The sequence below is a fragment of the Pinus tabuliformis genome, chromosome 1_1 (assembly GCF_031772625.1).
Source record: "Pinus tabuliformis cultivar Carrire ecotype Pingquan chromosome 1_1, CPIR1, whole genome shotgun sequence".
Taxonomy (NCBI): domain Eukaryota; kingdom Viridiplantae; phylum Streptophyta; class Pinopsida; order Pinales; family Pinaceae; genus Pinus; species Pinus tabuliformis.
This window is the reverse complement of record NC_142297.1, coordinates 544349158-544370363: the sequence shown is the minus strand read 5'-3', so window position 1 is coordinate 544370363 and position 21206 is coordinate 544349158. Positions and strand designations below refer to the sequence as shown.

The 21206-nt window shown below is 40.7% G+C and overlaps 1 protein-coding gene across 1 annotated transcript in view; it reads right to left on the bottom strand.

The window, feature by feature from the left end:
* The window catches only part of LOC149214255 (neutral ceramidase 2-like), a 233707-nt gene extending 212964 nt beyond the window's left edge, over positions 1-20743 (bottom strand). The window contains exon 1 of the mRNA XM_089392225.1: positions 20187-20743. Within this exon, the coding sequence (XP_089248351.1) occupies positions 20187-20506 (320 nt within the window). The 5' untranslated portion in view covers positions 20507-20743. The remainder of the gene's footprint in view (positions 1-20186) is intronic.
* Between the last annotated feature and the right edge of the window lie 463 nt (positions 20744-21206).

Below are 21206 nucleotides of genomic sequence, written 5' to 3'. Positions count from 1 at the left end.
AGAATTGCTTGGCTTCTCTCTAGTCTATCTAGAGTGTAGCAGGAGATATTCGGATCAAGTGCCAATAAGGACTATAAATCAGTATTAAGTCATCTGTGGCTCAATCAGATTTGTAATTGTCAGTTCAAAGGGAACAGAACAGACCTCTCCAAGGCAAAACTCAGAGCAAGTTTCCTGAGGACTTCATTCAGTTAGAAGTACTTGTGTTATCAAGGTATGATTCTGCTAAGTTGAATTCCTTGATTGTTCAGAATCACTGTTGAATGGTCAAAGCATGTGAGAAAGACTGTCAGATATAATTACAGCAAGACGAGGAGCAAATTGATGAAAGCTAAATGACCAACTAAAGTAAGAATTCAGAAGGAGCTGTAGAATCTCTGACAGAATAACTTGATGACTCTTCTTGCCTGGACATGTCCACTAATTATGATGACTTTGATGATACCTTTGAGTACTTGCATGGAAGCTGCATTATCAGAATAGATGACCTTGGCACATGGGCCTAAGGGTCTATAGTAGAAAAAGGACAGGTTTCAGGTGGCTTGATGATTATGTTTTGACAAGGTCACTTTCCCTATATTCAAAGGGAGTTATAGATGGACCATGTTGATTGGATTATAAAGATGCAACTATTGATGATGTCTGATTGATGACCCTCTTGTTTACCAATTTAAGAGGGAATCGACTTTTAAAGTCAAGATGGAAGACCTAGCCTTGATGCATTATTCCCCGCACTTAAAGGTTTGATGAGATGAAGAAGCTGCTGGTCTGCACATGTATCTTGTGGGATCACTGGTGTTATTGATAAACACCCTATCGGCCATATGCCTTGCTATGAAGACTCTGAGTCAATCTATGAATGAGCCTCATATATTGGATAGCTACTTATTGAGATATCTTTATCTAAGGTACACTGCTAGAATCTAATATTCCATGAACATTTTGATGTTGATTCGAAAGAGCACTATTCGATTGCTCCGGAAGCACTATTGAGGCTGAATGTATATAGAACTAGTATGGAGCCAGTTGGTTGAGAAAGCTCTTCTGTGAGCCATCTGAGCACATATTGATAACAACCATTGTATATTGCGATATTCTTGAGTAGGATTCATTTTTCAGAGAATCCATGTTCCACGACAGCTCTATGTATTGGGTACCGTTTTAGTTTGATATGGTACATTGAAAAGCTACCAAGCTCCATCACTATTGGTTGGATGAGTCGATTACTGTCATAGCCTCTTGGTAAGATTATCTTTCTTCAGAGAAAGGTTGGGAGTCATGGAAGGACCCTCCCACAAGGGTCACGCTTGAGTTGGACATAGAGCTCTGGGAGCTCCTAGGGCTTGGGGTACTTCTTGGAGCTACGAGCGACCATAGGATGAGTGCTTCACCTTCCCTCATAGGTGCGCTATGTACAGGTTGAGTGTTTCACCTTCCCCTGTGATAACCCATGATGATTGACATGTGTGTAGGGTGAGTGGTTCACCTTCCCCTATGATTGATGACACATGTGTGTAGGGTGAGTGGTTCACCTTCCCCTACAATTGAAGAGATATGCATAGGATGAGTGGTTCACCTTCTCCTATGGCATATAAGCAAGATGAGTGGTTCACCTTCTCCTACAGACTATTGATTTTTGGTGGCATCAGATGTGCTCTAGCCATGAAAATTGGTGGAAAGTCTAAGGCACATGAGATCTCCAAGACCTAGAAATCGTTTGGAGAAATTCCACCCAAATGAAGAGATATTAAAATAATTAATATTTTTAAAGGGGTTACTAAGTCTAAACTTAGGAAAATTAAAATATTAAAGTGTATTAATATAATATGGGTGGGAAAGTTCTAAATAACGAAGATCAAGCCAGATCTAATTTTAGCCATTGATTAGAGACTTAATCTCGGTCGTTGAATCGTCAACAGGAAAAGTATAAGAGGAGGCTTGAGGGTCAATTGGAGATACACCAAGTTGATCGGTTAATTCGACTTTCTGGGGCAGGGTTTGCTGAGAAATCGAGTTAGTGATCTGTTGCAACAAGGGGCAGTGTGGCAAAAGGCCGAGAATACATAGCAGAGAGGTAGAGAGAGTGTCGGAGAGACAGCGCAAAGCCTAGGAAAGCTGACACAGAAGCAGCCAGGACTAACGCAGAGGCTGAGGAGGCCAGCGCAGAGGACGCAGAGGGCCAAGAGGCTGATGCAGAGGCTGACACAGGCAGCGCAAAGGGCTGCAAAGCTAACGCTGGGCTGAAGAGGATGCGCTGAGAAATTTTCATTGGGCAAACTGAGAGTTGGTTAGCTGACGTGGAGCCATAGAAAGGGTGACACAGTTCCTGAGGGTAGCTTGGAGCAACTCTCATTGTCCAGCTAAGGGAGAAGTCGAAGTCACTGTGGGGCTATTCATTCAGTTGCTGATTAGTCAGAATATCTGTCTCCGAAGAGAGGTACTACTGCCGAGGGCATTCTCTGTTGGGTGAGCCATTTCTAGCACCCTAGTTGTATTCAAAAACCTGCATAATAATAAAAATCTCATATCTGTTGCACCTGTTTTCCCACATTGGGTTTTTCCGAGGACGATTGTCCAAAAATAATGGTGTCCCTTGTGTTGTCTCATTTTATTTCTGTTGTTGATATGTATGTTTGTGAAGGCTGCAATTGTGTTTATTTCGATGTTTATATTATTAAATAACTTGTTAATGTAAATAACAAGTAGGAGATAATAAACCAGATATTGTTGTAGGGGTTTCTGATGTGTTAGATTCAAAAAATTTCACACGGACACCCCAGTGAGAGATGCATATAGGCATCTGCTTGTTGCCACATATGGACATGTTGGTGGGACGTGGTTCATCCTTTTCCCACGTGTAGGATGCTCATTCCTTACGATTTGTGGTAGACATGTCGATGGGATGTGGTTCATCCTTTCCCCACGTGTAGGATGTTCATTCCCTACAATTTGTGGCAGACATGTTGGTGGGATGTGGTTCATCCTTTCCCCACGATCCTTCCTACAATTGTTGGTTGGCATACATGTAGGACATGGTTCATCAATTCCTTACTCTCGGTGGTTTGCATGCATGTAGGACGTGGTTCATCCTTTCCCTACTCTCGGTGGTTTGCATGTATGTAGGAAGTGGTTCATCCTTTTCGTACTTTCGGTGGTTTGCATGCGCGTAGGATGTGGTTCATCCTTTCCCTACGATGATTGTGCCATATGACTATAGGAATGTGGTTTATCCTTTCCCTACATGTGGTTGTGAACAGGATGTGATATATTCTTTCCCTGCTATTGTATCATCCTACCCATGTAGTCCGGGTCACATGGGAAGTACCCCTCATCTGACCAATGAGTTGGGAAAAGTGGTTAGGGACCATAGCACTACCAATGGACGCATCGTGTACTGTCGCACTCCCTATGTCTAGGATGCATATTGTTCTACAACTTGATTTGGGATCAAGTTTGATTGGGGTTATAACCCTGGCCTGACTTTTTCCATTGGAGAGTGGTAAGGTCACTCTCGATCGATTCTTTTTCATTATTATTCATATCAATGTTCAGTAGAGCAGAGCTGAGACGAGGTGTTGAGGCAGTAAATGATAACAGGATGGCATGTTGATGGATGGATTGGCAGGTGGAATTCTCCCTAGTTGAAAGGGAGTGTTAAAATTGGCAACTAGGGCCAAATTCCACTTTGGACAACTCCTTTGGGGAAGATAATTGTGGCATTGAATTCCTCTTTTCAAGAGGACCAAAATCAACTTAAAGATCATCAAATTTGGTTAAGGAGAAATGTGTTTTTTATTTTATACCCACTCATATGCAAATGTCAAGGTCGACCTCTCCTCCATAGAGCCCAAACGACATGTCTCTAGAACCTCTCAAATTCCTATATAGAGGTGCTTCCAACCTCATTTGAGACATCATCAAGAGAGAAAATTATAACAAGGTGATTTCCTCTATTTTGGGCCACATATCAAGATCATCTTTAGGAAGGAAAAGGAGTCGTTTGGGACAATTTAAGGGCTAAAGTGCAGGCCAATATCCCTCACCTAGAGGCCGAGGCTGAATGGAGAAGATCTAGATGGCTTGGTGCATATTAAGGATTGTTTCAAGCTGCAAGGTTAGGCCGCAAACCCTATTGTAGCCACAACAGGTTTGGACCCTTGTCTGGAGAAGGTCGAGAGGCCAAGAAGGTAGGTTTTCCTAGGCCGTAGTCAGAAGAAGGATCATCAAAGGTGTTGAGGTATGTCTTGAGGGTGAACGTAGGGGTTGCAGCAGGAAATTAGGGTTGGTATGTGCCCTAACCAAAGCAGAGTTATGCACATTTGCCAAGGACAAGGAGAGCATCTAGTTTAAATTCTATTGGATGATTTTGGACTCTTTACATTCAGCAAAGGAGGCCGCATTATTTGATTCAGGACCGAACTCCTTTAGGAGATTATCTTATAGTTGTTGTGATTATTGTTGACCACTAACTAGGTCAGAATTTGTATGCTTCTTTTTGAAGGCAGAATGGCATACTTGTCTGGGCAGTTTCTTTGGTATTTGGACAGTGGTACGAGTCATCATTTTTGGCAAGTAATTATCACTTTGGTTGTACTCTCTCTCTCTCTTTCTCTGTTGAACCCTTGATTTTAATAATAAGAAGAATTGATCAAGGGTTTTCCCCTTCTTGGGGTTTTCCCTGGCTTCAGCCATTTACTATGTTCACTTGTCTTAATTTGTACTCTGCATATGTTATTTATGTTCTTTCTTCAATTACTATCAATGTGATATGGTTTATGTGATTGCTAATGGAAAGAAATGAAAGTTGGGCTAATATGGAACATTAAGTAATTGACCTAAGCAAAGAACATGTTAACCTAAAATTAACACGCTTTTCCCTATTCTAATGTTTATCAAAATTTCCAAAATTTAATGCCCCCACAAATGACAACATCTCCCTTATATTCAAAGCACTATTGAAAAATGGTAGTTGTGGCCAGTATTTTCATTATCAAATTCAAAGGAGAAACGATTTATTTTCTTGTTGACCAAGTCGAGTTCAAATGGACGAGTCAGCCCCACCACTTAAAGGGGTTTGACCCTAAGGTCATCTTGAATCTCATAAAAATTGGCATTCATTGACCTCATTTGGGTTAATTTAGGTAACAATGGTATGTTCTATGCTTTAGAGCAATTTTACTTCAATTTCTTTATTAGCCCAATATCAATATCCAATTTAGCAATCACATCAACATGATAGTAAAATGCAGATAGAACATAAACATAAACAGTAGAAGACAAGCCAAGACAAGAGGACACAAGATGTGGTACCAGCCAAGGACAAACCAAACCCTTGAGCACTTCTTCTTATATTCATCAATAGTTCAGCACAGAGAGAGAGTACAATTTACAAATTTGATCATTTATGACAGCAACAAAAAGCCCTAACCAGAAAAGTCAACGCTGGTCAACAGGGCAGAATTCTTCCTCTATTCAGCTCGGTCAAACCCAGTCAACTTCGGCCTCCAACAACAAGTGTAATCAGCCCAAAACAATCCGAAAAAGTCCAATCAAAACTGGTCAACGAAAGTCACTCTGCAACCAGCCCTAGGACAGTCAATGCTGGTCAAAGGAGAGGTCAGATTGCCTTAGTTTTAGTGCCCAGATCTGCAGCCTGCTAGGACAAAGATACCTCACCCAAACCAAAGTCAAAACAGGTCAACACTTGAAGTCAATGCAGTCAAACAGCCTCCCTGCAGCTCGGTCAACGCAGTCAACAAAAATCTGTCCTCCTTTCCTTCGCATGTGTGAGAGAGAAGAATGCCCAGAAATGTGTACCCAATCACAAGAGGAGAGAGAGAGATGTGAGATGAGATGATGGTGAAAATGACTTGAGGTCTCCTTTTATATGCAACATTGAGGATGAGTTGGGGGTTTGAATCCCTGTTTTGCTTGCTCGCCAACCTTGACAATTTGTCCATAATATAAATAAATTCATATCTTTATTTGTACATGTCAAAATCAGATGATCTTTAGATCAATCCTACACCTCTCGGAGAGAGAAATCCAAGAAAAATATCAGTTGTCATAAATAAGATGACCCATGTGGAGTTTGGCCCTAGTTGCCAGTTTTAACGCTCGCTCTCAACTAGGGAGAACTCCATCTGCTAATCCATCTGCCAGTCGGTACTATCTTTGCCATCAATGCATTGCTTTACACTGCTTTGCTCTACTGAACTATGAAGAAGAAGAAGTGATCGAGAATGTATAATACCATTCTCTACTGACCCGAAGTCAATCCCAGATAAAAGAGATTGTCTCATACCACTCTTACTAACCCGAAGTCAGTTCCAATCAAAAGAGAGTGTCTCATACCACTCTTACTGACTCTAAATCAGTTCCAATCAAAAGCGAGTGTCTCATACCCCTCTTACTGACCCGAAGTCCGTTTCAATTGATCCCAAATCAATATCAGTCATCCTAGCATAGGGAGTACGGTTTCACACAATGCAACCATCAGTAGTACTATGGTCTCTATCCTCATTTCCCTACTCATTAGCCATATGAGAGGTACTCCCCATGAGTTCCAAACTGCATGTGTAGGATGTCTCAACAGGATAAGGATGAACCACTCATCCTGCCTACATGTCATCACGGGGTATCACAGGGGAAGGTTGAACCACTCACCCTGTACATAGCAAACCACTAGGGGAAGGCTGAACCACTCACCCTGTACATAGCAAACCACTAGGGGAAGGCTGAACCACTCACCCTATGGTTGCTCATCGCTCCAAGAAGTACCCCAAGCCCCCTGGAGCTCCTAGAGCTCAATGTCCATATCATACAGGACCCTCACAAGAGGGTCTCTCCACGACTCCAAGTCGTTCTCAGAAGGCCGAGAACTTGAACTTCCCCAGGGGCTTTGTCAGAATACCGGCGACCTGCTCATCAGTCCTAATGTGATGGAGCATTATTGCTCCTCGTTGTACCATATCCCAGATAAAGTGGTACCTAATATCTATATGCTTGGAGCGATCATGAAACACAGGATTCTCTGATAATCAGATCCCACTCTGGTTGTCACAGAGGATCACGGTGGTATCTAGCACATGTCCAAATAGCTCACTGAAGAGTTTCCTCAACCAAACAGCTTCACAGGAAGCCATACTAGCAACTATGTATTTGGCCTCAGCGGTGCTCAAGGCAACTGATTTATGCTTCCTGCTCATCCATAATATCGAAGCAGAACCCAAAGAAAAACAACATCCAGAAGTGCTCTTGCAATCCACCACACTGCCAACCCAATCAGCATCAGAATAACCATGTAGTTTCACATCTCCGGCAATGTATCTCAGTCCATGAGTGATTGTGCCCCGAAGATATCTCAGAAGATTCTTTGCACCAATCCAATGTATATGATGAGGCTCAACCATATATTGGCTCAACGTGTTAACTCCAAACATATGTCCGAACACGAGTTCACCAAGAGCATCAGTGCTCCTATGATTTGACGATACTCAAAAGCATTTCCCAATTCAGGTCTAGCAGCACTACCACATAACTTCTTAAAGTTAAGTTCCATTGGGATAGTCACAAGCTTGCAGTCCACCATCCCAAATCTTTCCAATATCTTCATCCTTGAGATAGGAAAATTTCTCTTGGCTTATGTCAGACCTCCAACCCTAGGAAGTAGTGCATCAGTCCTAGGTCCTTCATCTCAAATTCAGAAGCCAACTCCCTCTTACATTTGTGAAAGAGAGGGTGGGTCTGCACCTGTCAGAAAGAGGTCGTCCACATAAAGTACCAGTATGAGAGCTTAATCATTTTCAACCTTAAAGTAAAAGTTTGGATCGGCTTCACTTCCAGTGAATCTCAGCTTCATCAGATAGCTATCAATCCACTCATACCAAGCCAGGGTGCTTGCTTCAAACCATAGAGATCTTTCTTCAACCTGCATACATGAGATTCCCGGTCATGAACCTCAAACCCCTCGGGTTGTTCCACATAGACTTCCTCTTTGATCGAACCATGCAAGAAAGTGGTCTTGACATCCATCTGATGTAGGTTCCATCCTTGTGAGGCAGTAAGGACTATGATCGAGCGGATGGTGGTGTATCAGGCAACAGGTGCAAATATCTCATCGTAATCTACACCTTCTTTTTGAGAGAAACCTCGAGCAACAAAGTGAGCCTTGAATGTTTTTGCACTTCCATCAATTCCATGCTTGATTTTGTAGAGCCACTTAAAGGTGACAACCGATTTGTCCTGGGATCTAGGAACCACATCCCAAACATCATTCTTCATAATTGACTCGTATTCTTCATTCATAGCATCCTTCCATACTTGTTGCTTCACGGCTTCTTCGAATGATGAAGGCTCATTTTGAATGATAGAGCTCATGACGGTCAAGTATCCTTGACAACTGTTCGGCTTCTTGCTTTCACGGAAAGTCCCCCTTGGTGCAATATGTCTCTCAGCATCTTCGAGAGTCTCCCTAAGCCATGAGGGTCTCCTCTTGGAGGAGGAGGGCTCTTAAGGAGGAGGATCAATAGGATCCATAGGTTCATCAACATTCGACATCGTTTCATTTTCTTTTGCACCTTGTTTTCCGATGTCAGTGTCTTTGTCCTTCCTTGGGATAGGAAGGTTGTTGATCTTGTTGAGTGCTATATCTTCATCGAAGGTGACATCATGACTTATCTCAACTTCCCTTTGACCAGCCACATAAATTCTATATCCCTTAGAATTTTCATTATAGCCCACAAAGACTCCTTTCTTCCCAGATGCACCCAATTTGCTTCTTCTTTTTTCTTTTGGCACATGAAAATATACGGGACTTCCAAAAATTCTAAAATGAGAGACATCGGGTTTCTTATTAGTGAACATTTCTTCGAGAGTCTTGGATTCCAATGCTTGATGAAGGTATCGATTTTGAACATACACGGCAATATTTGCAGCTTCAGCCCATAGGAACTTTGGAAACCCTTAATCATGAAGCATGGCACGAACAACTTCTACAATAGCGTGATTATTCCTTTCAGCTACACCATTTTGCTCGGGGTGTATGGCATTGTAGTCTCCCTCTTAATGCCAACTTCTCTATAATAATCATGGATTTCATTTGACTCGTACTCGGTCCCATTATCAGTCCTTAATATCTTGATTTTCTTCTCGGATTGGTTTTCGATCAAGGCTTTGAAGTGATGGAACCAGGTGAACACTTCATCCTTCTTTTTCAAGAAGTAGATCCAGGTCTTGCAAGAATAATCATCTGTAAAGGTGAGATAATATAAGTATCCTCCCAAAGAGTTTACCAGCATCATACCAGATATGTCAGAGTGGATCAATTGCAATATATATATGTGGTCTTGCTATTACTTGAGGGGAATGGTCCCCTTGTAAGTTTTCCTTCAGCACATCCCGGACATACACCTTCATGCTCTACTTTGAACTCGAGCATACCTATCACCATCTGTCTTACATCGGGTAGAGCCTTATAATGAAGATGGGCAAACCTCCGTGCCATAGTTCAGATTGTAGAGATGTGTCGCAAGACATGGCTCCCAATGGACTTCCTCCAACTTGATACAAAGTGTCAACCCTGAACCCAAGAGTAAAAGCATCTTTAAAATTTCTTTTCCAAACACGTACCTTTCCATCGATGAATGCCACCTTGTATCCTTTGTCTTCCATTACCGAAATGGACACTAGGTTCTTCTTGAGATCAAGTACATATAGTACTTCATGTAAATGAATAGTGTTACCTTGATTTAATTAAAGGGTAACATTCCCTACTCCATTCACGGGATAGGTGGCATCGTCTCCAAGGATAATCTCCAAGTTTGTCTCTTTCTCTATCAAATTAGAGAGAGCTTCCTTGTATCAGGTGAAGTGCCTTGAGGCACCATTATCAATTAACCAATTCCCCAAAGTGTCCGGTGGAGAGGCAATGGAGAGGGCCGATATAAGATCGTACTCCTTTTGCTTATTGTTAACAACATTTGATTCTCCATACCTGGAGTTCCTTGCTTTCTTGGAGGGTCGACCATTTCCTTGATGTCCCACATTCCTTTTTCCCTTGCCATAGGACCTGCCATTCCTTTGATCATTGTGGTTGAAGTTGCCCCTAGAATGATTGTGATCATCATCATGTTATGTGTCCCTTCTATTTGGACACTCCCTTGCATAGTGGCCAAACTTATTGCAAACAAAGCACCTTCCCTTTCTTCCTCCCTTAGATCCAAGCTTTCCGTTGAAATGACCTTTAGACCCTACATTATTTCTGCTTTTGGCATGAGCGGAGAATGCAGTGGGGTTGCTTCTATTAGAAGGCATTTCTTGCTCCACCATTCTTGTTTCTTCTTGAATGCATCTCGACATCAATTCTTCAAACCCTGGAATTCAATCATTATTAAGAATAGTGGTTCTAAATATATACCACTCAGGTGGGAGCCCTCCAAGGGTAGTGATAGTAATTTCCCTATCAGGAATGACCTCTCCAATCGAAAGTAGATCATTCTTGATCTCATTGATCCTTAAGAAGTAGGATTGAATATCCTCGTCCTTGCCCTTCTTAATATCCTTCAATTTATTTTTGAGAAATAAAATTTGATTAGCATCACTAACCTTGAACATGTTAATCAACCTGTCGTAGATCTCCTTGGAGGTCTTCAATTCAGAGATGTAGGCCACCAGACGCTTGTCAATGGAATCTCTGATAATCTTCTTTGCTTTGACTTCAGCCCTATTGTACTTGGTCTTCACAGCAACCGGTGCATTTGAAGGAGGCTTAGGGATTTTACCCTTCACATAATCCAACACTTCTTGTTCTTCCAAGGTCAAATCAAGAGACATCTTCCATCCATGATAGTCAGATTTTTCACGGAGCTTGTCTTCAGTCGAGAAGTGGGATGAGGAACCCATTGAGCCTTTTGTCCTTGTCCAACTGTCTTTGGTGATTTCTCTTTCACTCTTGCTTGGGCTTTGTCTTCACCTCACCTCTGATACCATGTTAATTTAGGTAACAATGGTATGTTCTATGCTTTAGAGCAATTTTACTTCAATTTCTTTATTAGCCCAATATCAATATCTAGTTTAGCAATCACATCAACATGATAGTAAAATGCAGATAGAACATAAACATAAACAGTAGAAAACAAGCCAAGACAAGAGAACACAAGATATGGCACCAGCTAGGGACAAACCCCAATGTGGGGAAACCCTTGATCAATTCTTCTTATATTCTTCAATAGTTCAGCACAGAGAGAGATAGTACAATTTACAAATCTAATAATTTATGACAGTAGCAAAAAGCTCTAACCAGAAAAGTCAACACTTGTCAACAGGGCAAAATTCTTCCTTTATTCAACTCAATCAAACCCAGTCAACTTCGGCCTCCAACAGCAAGTGTAATCAGCCCAAAATAGTCCGAAAAAGTCCAGTCAAAATTGGTCAACGAAAGTCAACTCTGCAGCCAACCCTAGGACAGTCAACATTGGTCAAAGGAGAGGTCAGATTGCCTCGGTTTTAGTGCCCAGATCTACGGCCTACTAGGACAAAGATGCCTCACCCAAACCGAAGTCAAAACAGGTCAACGCTTGAAGTCAACGCAGTCAAACAGCCTCCCTGCAGCTTGGTCAACGTAGTCAACAAAAATTTGTCCTCCTTTCCTTCGCACATGTGAGAGAGAAGAATGCCCAGAAATGTGTAACCAATCACAAGAGGAGAGAGAGATGTGAGATGAGATGATGGTGAAAATGACTTGAGGTCTCCTTTTATATGCAACGTTGAGGATGAGTTGGGGGTTTGAATCCCTGTTTTGCTTGTTGGCCGACCTTGACAATTTGTCCATAATATAAATAAATTCATATCTTTATTTGTACATGTCCGAATCAGATGATATTTAGATCAATCCTACACCTCTCGGAGAGAGGAATCCAATAAAAATACCAGTTGTCATAAATAAGATGACCCATGTGGAGTTTGGCCCTGGTTGCCAATTTTAACAATTTGGCACCATCACATCACTCATCCATTCAACCAATCAAAGAGTTATGTTCACACGTGCGAAGGAGGAAGAATACTGGAGTTTCCGGCAAAGTTTGAATTCACTTATCTTTGTTGACCAGCGTTGACTTGACCAATTTCTCTCTTGTTTGATCGAGTTGTTGACTGAAGTTTGGAGGCTGAATATTCCTTGGTTTGTTGATTGTTCATTGACCGAAATTTCATCCTTGTTCAAGGTTGTTGACGGAGATTTGACTGATTTTTTCTAAGGAAATTGCAAGTCAAATTTCGACCCTTTGACCAAGAACCTTAGGCCGAAATTCCACCCTCTTGTGTAAACTTTGACTTTGAACAATTTGTTGACATTTTCTCTCTTTTGACTAGTTTTGACTTGGAAATTATTGAGGTCAAATTTTCGCATTTTGACTGGAATATTTTGATATACAAATGATGAATTGAATTCTCTCATAGGGAAAAATTACTGGATTTTCCGCCTTGTGGGTTTTTGTCCCAAAAAATTTTAGTGTCTCTTGTCTCATTAAATCATAGTGATCTCTACTACTCTATTGAAGTTAATGCTTGAAATTTTCATGTACAACTGCTTAATGATTAGAATGCTCTAAAATAAGTCAAATTGTATCATCGGAAGTAGTTATCAGTTTGAAATTTGTTCTAATCTTGCTTGCTATTAGAAAATCAACAAGCACTTCTACCAATTGTTGATAGGATTGAGCTAACTTACTTTTGCAAACTAGTCACAACTGTATTCTACAAATTGCCCCACGTGGCTTCACACAATCAATCTTATTATTCAAAGGTTGACTTCTTGACAAGGCTCCTCTATCTTCTTTGGCAGCAACTTACTCTTTCTCAAAAGAAAACCCTACAAAACTTAAATTTCTTATCTCTATATTGTTGCCTTCTAAAATAAATACATGCTTAATGTAAAAAACAACCAAAAAAACAGGAGATAAAATAAGCAAAGGACATTATAACTCAAATAATTTCAAAAAAACACAACGAAACACAGATTCAAGTTAATCAAAACACCCTTCCATAAATCCAAATTCCTTTCAATGCCAACTCCTTGAACTAATGTAAATCCATCTTCATCACTATCCACAGATGTTTATTGGTGTCCTTGATATCTCACTATGCTTAAAGCTTATTGTTATCCATAAACAATTATCATTGGAATTCCACCGGCCATGTGTCTAATAATAAATAATTATCATTAAACCCTAGATTGGGTGACTAGCAATGTGAGCGAGGTGGAGGGCTACCACCACCCCACCAGACCAATAGGCTGTGAGACGTGGCACCACGCCTCCAGCAAGAGTAATGCAACCATGCATAAACATTAAAACTCTTTGGTTTAGCAAATGAAAGGGTGGTGAAATCATGTTAGCACCTGCACCAAGTGCGCGAAACAAAGGGCATATATGATGGCTTCCAGGTTTGTGTTAATTCGATTACATGATTTGGCACACAAACATGAGAGGGTGCCTAAGAGATTTGCAATGTGGCAAGGGAATAGCAGTAGCAGGGAGGTGAGACCTCGGCACTCTAGCATTCAGAAGTAAGCTCTTACCAACTTGTGGATGTGTCAGCACAATGAACACTGCAATGACTCTAAGATTTGGGTTGTAATTTTGAACATTTCCAATTCAGCACGGACGAGGAACTATGGGAAGGAAGTGTCAAGTGTCGAGTTATCAAGCGAAAGGGGCACAATTCAATTTGCTTTTTAATGGCCGACACCAGTTCCTGAGGTGGCATTCGTCAACTTTCCCTCCAAGTAATTATTCTCCTTTTAGCTAGATTCCCCTGTCTAGCTTTGGACATTACTTGTTTTGCTTGGAAGTTAGACTGTGTGAGTTTTCTTGTTTCAATTGGACTCTGGGAGCGGGGCAGCTAGTTAATTTTTGTTAATTTATGGTATGTTCTATGCTTAGTGCAGTTTACAACAATTTTGTCTTATTAGCCACTGATTAGCAATCACATTAACATATAGTAAAATGCAGATAGAACATTTATAGATCAACAGAAAACAAGCCAAGACAAGAGACAACAGATGTGGTAGCTAGCCAGGGACAAACCCCAATGCGGGGACACTCTTTGGTCAATTCATCTTTAATCTTCAATAGTTCAGCAAAGAGAGAAATAGTACAATTGTACAGATCTGTAATTTTTATGATAGCAATAATAGAAACCCTAACTAGCACTTGCAAAGTAGATCAAATGGTCCACAAATGACCTTAAGTCAACCTTGGTCAACTCAGCTTTGAACAACAATGAACGGTAGCCTAAAACAACCCAAAAGAAATGGTCAAAACAAGTCAACTTATTGGCAGCCTTGTGGTTTGCCCTAACCAGTCAGCGTTGGTCACTTTGTTGGTCAAATCAGGTCCTCGGATGGCAGATCAGGATTGCAACTTGCTTAAGGAGACTCCCCACACTAGGTCATAGACAAAATTCCTCCCTTGTTGGTCAACGCATTCATCCCTTGCTTGCTACACCCAGATCAGCGAAAGTCAACGCAGAACATACCTACGTCCTCCTGCTTGCTGCGTCTTCCTTGCTTCCTTGCTGCGTCCTCCTGCTTGCTGCGTCTTCCTTGCTTCCTTGCTGCGTCCTCCTGCTTGCTGCGTCCTTCTCCTCCCACGTGAGAGTTGCTCATTGTTAACCCAATTAAGTAAGGAGAGTGAAAGAGAAGAAGATAAGATGAGCTGAGATGATGGAAGAATGCCTCCACCTATCTTGAATTTATATGAGACGTTAAACATGTGTGCCACACATTTAGCTGATGGCCGACTTTGACAATTTGTCAAGTAACTACAAATAAATTCATATCTCCATAAATACTTGTCGGAATGATCGTTAGATCAATCCTACTCGACAAGAGGAATCCAAGAAAAATATCAGCTGCCATAAATAAGGTGACCCACATGGAGTTTGGCCCTAGTTGCCAAATTTAACAATTTTGCTGCCCAAACCCAGCTAGTTGAAAGTTATATTAGGTGGCAAGGCCTAAGAATAGTCCAAATGTGTGCTAGCCTAGTAAGAAACGTCGGGCCAAGGATGTGTTCTGTATATATTGGGCTTGATATTTTGACGCATGTAGCTTCTAGAGGTTGGTATTTTATAGACTATTCTGAGAACTCTATCTTTGTTTGGAGTCATTGGTCAAGGACTCGGTGGGTCTCTTTAAAGGCTTGTTGGGCTAGCTCTCGAGCCTCTGTGCTATAGAACAGAATGGGGGGTGGTTGCATAACTTGCAATTTGTTGGTTTAAATCCGACTCAGCTTCAGAGGTGGTGGTGGGAAATTGCGGGTGACTAGGGTCAAGAAGTTGACGAGGGGTGGAATTCCCCAGCGTTGACATAGGGCCAATGCTTTGTTAGCAAGGGTGACACATCAACAAATGCTAAGACTCCTTCCTTCGTAGTTGCTGACAAGGTGAGGTGGTCCTAGGGGGTGGAGGCCCCAACTATCCAGTATTGTTTGTTGCCTGCAGTTTAGGATTTACGAGGCGACCTCAAAATGCCACAAATGAGAGCTTGAGTCATAAAAAAGAGCGGCATATTACAAGGAACATGCTCAGCGAGGTAATACCAAGGTTATTTGGGAGTGGGAGCAGAAGCGAGGAGATGGAGTGGGGAGCGACATTTTCAAAAGCTCTCGGTTCGAGAGCGAATCGGGAACAAATTTTTATATAACATATATTTTTATATATTTTGAATCTTTGATGCATATATGTCAACAAAAGCATGTAGAATGATGAATTAGATATAAAAAGCATAAAAACATAGATTGAACCATATAACATTAATCGTCTAGAAGTTATAATCTTCATCAACCACATCCACAAGTTAATAACATACAACATATTGAATCTCATGATTCATCAATCTTAAAGTTGTAAGCTTTCAAAATTCAATATATAACATTCATCATCATTGATCACAAAAGTTGTAACTTGTACTTGTAACCATTACCATTACCAAGTAACCAAATGATAACAAAGAATATCTAACATGAAATGAAGTGTTTCAACTTTCAACTTCATGAAGCGTCATATTCATAATTCATTACCAATGAGTTATAAATGCCAACTTCAAACTTCAAACCTAAATTGTCATATATTGTTTACAAAAAATACCATAATAAATATGAAAGAGTCAATAGTTATAAATATTACTAGAAACTAGAAAAGACAAGTAAATCTATCATCTTCTGCTTGACCCTCTTACCACAAGAGATTTCTCATTTCTTGTCTCGGGTTTTATTGGGAGTCTCCTCCTACGTAGTCGAATGACCTTAGTGCTCCTGATTAAATACAAGTTCCATACCCTCGTACCCTAGGTGCTCTTGATTATTAGGAGTCTCCCCCACACATAGAGGGCTTGGTGCTTCTGATTAAATACAAATTCCATAACCTAGTACATGACAAAATCCAATGGAAACATTGCAATCCCCCCAACCTGAAATCTTCAAAAAATGATAGGTCTGCAGGAATTTGAGTGAGATTTGAAATTCTACTTTCTCCATATGAAATCCAATGAGGTCGGAACCACTCTCAAAGAATTTAACATTACCATGAACTGCATATCAACACTAGGGCCAAATTCTTGTTTCCAATCTTCAATAGCTCCCTCTATCATTATTGAATTAACAAGGAGCGAACTTTTTTTAGGGAAAGAATTTCAGGAGCGGGTTTGAGAGGGGGAGGGAAGGCACGCTCCCACGCGACCCTGGGCAATACATGTTTGCATCAACACATTGAGGGCTAAGTTGCAGGAAACGCAGGGGGAGGGTCCGTTTCCGTACGGAAACGAAACGGAAACGCGTTTCCGCGTACCGTACGGCCTGGAAACGCGTTTCCGGCCGTACGGGCACGTTTCCCGAAATGGAAACGTGCCCGTACGGCCGGAAACGCGTTTCCAGGCCGTACGGGCCCCGTTTCCTCCAAAAAATCACTTGTTTTTTAATTTTTTTTTGTTTTCTAATTAGTTTGTAAATTTTTTTAGGGTTTCTAAGCTGTTCTAGAAACCATTTCTAAAGTTATAAAAGAGCAGTGCCTCTCATTCTCTCATCACACTATTCAGCAAGGAGTTTCTCTTGGAGATTGGCAGTTGTTTCAGTAGCTGGTATATATATATATTATTATATATATTCGCGTTTCCCCGTTTCCAAAATTTGGGGAGGTCGCATTTCGTTTCGCTTCCGCGTTTCGTTTCGCTTCCCCGTTTCCCCGTTTCGTGCAACTTAGATTGAGGGCTTTGTAGCTAGGTACATGGAGCAAATCCCAGCTCATGTGCAAGCAGAAGTGGCCAGGTCTGAGGGGGAAGCATCCTCCCATAGAACTTCCCTCTCATATTCGAAAGTTATGGCAGAATGGACTGACTGGATCCTAGATATGGGGCATACTCGAGCCAAACTCAACCAAGATATGTTGACAGTCGACCTATACAAGCAGATGAAAATTTTGTTGGGACGTACCCTGCTTGATCGTCATAAGTCACGGTTCGATTGCTACACCATTGGACCACATGCATGGGCACTTGACAGATTATGATGGCAGACTAGAGAGAAATGAACACAGACTAGTGAGGATCGAACAACATCTAGGCATCTGTCCAACTGCAGCAAGACCACTAGCCAATCCTACAAACCCTCTCACGACAGCAGGCTCTGATTCCAATCCCCCACTTGACTATCTGTATGACTCTGATTTATGGCTACTAGTTTTGGTTATTCAAGGCCAGCTAGGCCAATATCTGGACTTAGATTGTCTGTTTGTAAGCTCTGACAGTTTCTAGTTGTATCTCTCGTTCTTCAATGAGTATACTTTTAGTTATGTTCAGGTCTCCCTTGTGAAATACCAGTTGACTTTTTGTACTCCACAATGTAATACTTTTAGTCATGTTCGGGTCTCCCCAGTGAAATACCAATTGACTTTTTGTACTCCACGATGTAATCTTCTCTTTTTAAGTTAATAGAATTTCACTCCACAAAAAAATATCATTACAATTCCACAAAACACGTCTAATAATACCCAATAAGCAAAGCCCTCCAAAAACCATAACTCTAATAATACCAAAAAATTGAAAACCTCTAAAAACCATCAGCGTATGGTCCAACTTTCAATTTAGCAATGCAACCTTGGTCAATAGATGTTTGCATCAACACATTGACGGCTTTGTAGCCAAGTACATGGAGAAAATCCCAACTCGTGTGCAAGCAAAAGTGGCCAGGTCTGAGGGGGAAGCATCCGCCCATAGAACTTCCCTCTCAGATTCGAAAGTTATGGCAGAATGGACTGACTGGATCCTAGATACGGCATACTCGAGCCAGACTCAACCAGTATATGTTGACAGTCGACCTATACAAGCAGATGAAAATTTTGTTGGGACGTACCCTACTTGATCATCATAAGTCACAGTTGGATTGCTACAATCATTGGACCACATGCATGGGCACTTGAAGGATTATGATTGCAGACTAGAGAGAAATGAACACAAACTGGCGAGGATCGAACAACATTTAGGCATCTCTCCAACTGCAATGAGACCACCAACCAATCCTACAAACCCTATCACAATAGCAGGCTCCGATTCCAATCCCCCACTTGACTATTTGTATGACTCTGATTTATAGCTACCTTTTTGTAGTTTTGGTTATTCAGGGCCAACTAGGCCAATATCTGGACTTAGATTGTTTGTTTGTAAGCTCTGACAGTTTCTAGTTGTATCTTTTGTTCTTCGGTGAGTATACTTTTAGTTATGTTCAAGTCTCCCTTGTGAAATACCAGTTGACTTTTTGTACTCCACGATGTAATACTTTTAGTTATGTTCGGGTCTCCCCTGTGAAATACCAGTTGACTTTTTGTACTCCACGATGAAATCTTCTCTTTTTAAGTTAATAGAATTTCACTCCACAAAAAAAATATCATTACAATTCCACATAACACATCTAATAATACCCAATAAGCAAAGCCCTCCAAAAACCATAACTCTAATAATACCAAAAAATTGAAACCCTCTAAAAACCATCAGTGTATGGTCCAACTTTCAATTTAGCAATGCAACCCTGGGCAATACATGTTTACATCGACACATTGAGGGCTTTGTAGCCAGGTACATGGAGCAAATCCCAGCTCGTGTGCAAGCACAAGTGGCCAGGTCTGAGGGGGAAGCATCCTCCCATAGAACTTCCCTCTCAGATTCGAAAGTTATGGCAGAATGGACTGACTGGATCCTAGATATGGGGCATACTCAAGCCAGACTCAACCAGTATATGTTGACAGTCGACCTATACAAGCAGATGAAAATTTTGTTGGGACTTACCCTGTTTAATCGTCATAAGTCACGGTTGGATCGCTACATCATTGGACCACATGCATGGGCACTTGAAGGATTATGATGGCAGACTAGAGAGAAATGAACACAGACTGGCGAGGATCGAACAACATCTAGGCATCTCTCCAGCTGCGGCGAGACCACTAGCCAATCCTACAAACCCTATCACAATAGCAGGCTCTGATTCCAATCCTCCACTTGACTATCTGTATGACTCTGATTTATGGCTACTAGTTTTGGTTATTCAGGGCCAGCTAGGCCAATATCTGGACTTAGATTGTTTGTTTGTAAGCTCTGACAGTTTCTAGTTGTCTCTCTCGTTCTTCGGTGAGTATACTTTTAGTTATTTTCAGGTCTCCCTTGCGAAATACCAGTTGACTTTTTGTACTCCACGATGTAATACTTTTAGTTATGTTCAGGTCTCCCCTGTGAAATACCAGTTTTTTTGTACTCCACGATGTAATACTTTTAGTTATGTTCAGGTCTCCCCTGTGAAATACCAGTTTTTTTGTACTCCACGATGTAATACTTTTAGTTATGTTCAGGTCTCCCCTGTGAAATACCAGTTGACTTTTTGTACTCCACGATGTAATCTTCTCTCTTTAAGTTAATAGAATTTCACTCCCCGAAAAAAAATATCATTACAATTCCACAGAACACATCTAATAATACCCAGTAAGCAAAGCCCTCCAAAAACCATAACTCTAATAATACCAAAAAACTGAAACCCTCTAAAAACCATCAGCGTATGGTCCAACTTTCAATTTAGCAATGCACTGTTTTAATAATTATTACGGTTTGACATAACCACTTAGCATATTTAGGGCCTGAATTCAAATACCTGGACTTCAGACGCTCAAGGACCTTGATCGTCACAAGCTGGGATGCCATACAAGCATCCATATTAACGAACACGAGCCTCTTCCCATTGGGTTCCCCCACAATAAATGTTCTGGCCCTCAGCCTGAGATGAATACCAGAGGCAATCTGCTCCATGTTGGCATAGCCCATCATGTTCGCATCCGCGGCCGGTCCCGTGATGTCATATGACCCTGTGCCGATCAGATAGGTGCCGTTGGAGGAGTCCGCCAACGAGCCATGAATCAGCACACAGAGGATTAAAATACACAGAGACCGAGCAATAGCACCTTGATCAGCCATGTAAACTGGTGGGAGTAAGAAATCAGCAGAGTGATGGATTATATAGGTCGATAGGGGTGCTGGGGTCACAGTAACGTGAGACAGGAGTTACGTTATGGGCCGCTTTGCCATTTTTCTTAGTGCCCCAACCTTGTCCATGACGTGGGTAGTAATTAATTAGTAAACGGATTTGATTTCCATCTACTTGTCTGGTTATACGTTCGTTCTGAAACGTTTAATGAAAAATGAATATTTAGGAAGGTATCAATGGAAATAAAATAATGGTGGTTTTTATAATGTTCCTAGTTGTTGAGATAATACTGTTAGGTAGATGATTACGTAACACACAAAAATGTATATAAAGTTCTTAAAATTATTTTGTTAGTTTAGTTTAATAGTGTTTTGTATGTGGCATTTATTTTAAAAATTTGTAAATTTTGAACCAAGTGTATTATGAATTATAGTGTATTTATAGAATATTGTAAAAAAATATTTATTTATTATTAATTATTATTGTTATATTTTATAGGTTAAAAATAATTAATACATTATTATAATAAAATATTATATAAATAAGGGTTATAATTGTTGTTTAGTTTAATAAAATGTTTTAATGTCATGATGTATTGTATGTATTTTAAACAATAATAAAATTGTAAAATGACTTGTATGAATATTTGTTTAACTTTTTTTAATTAATTTTTTAAATATAATTAAACAT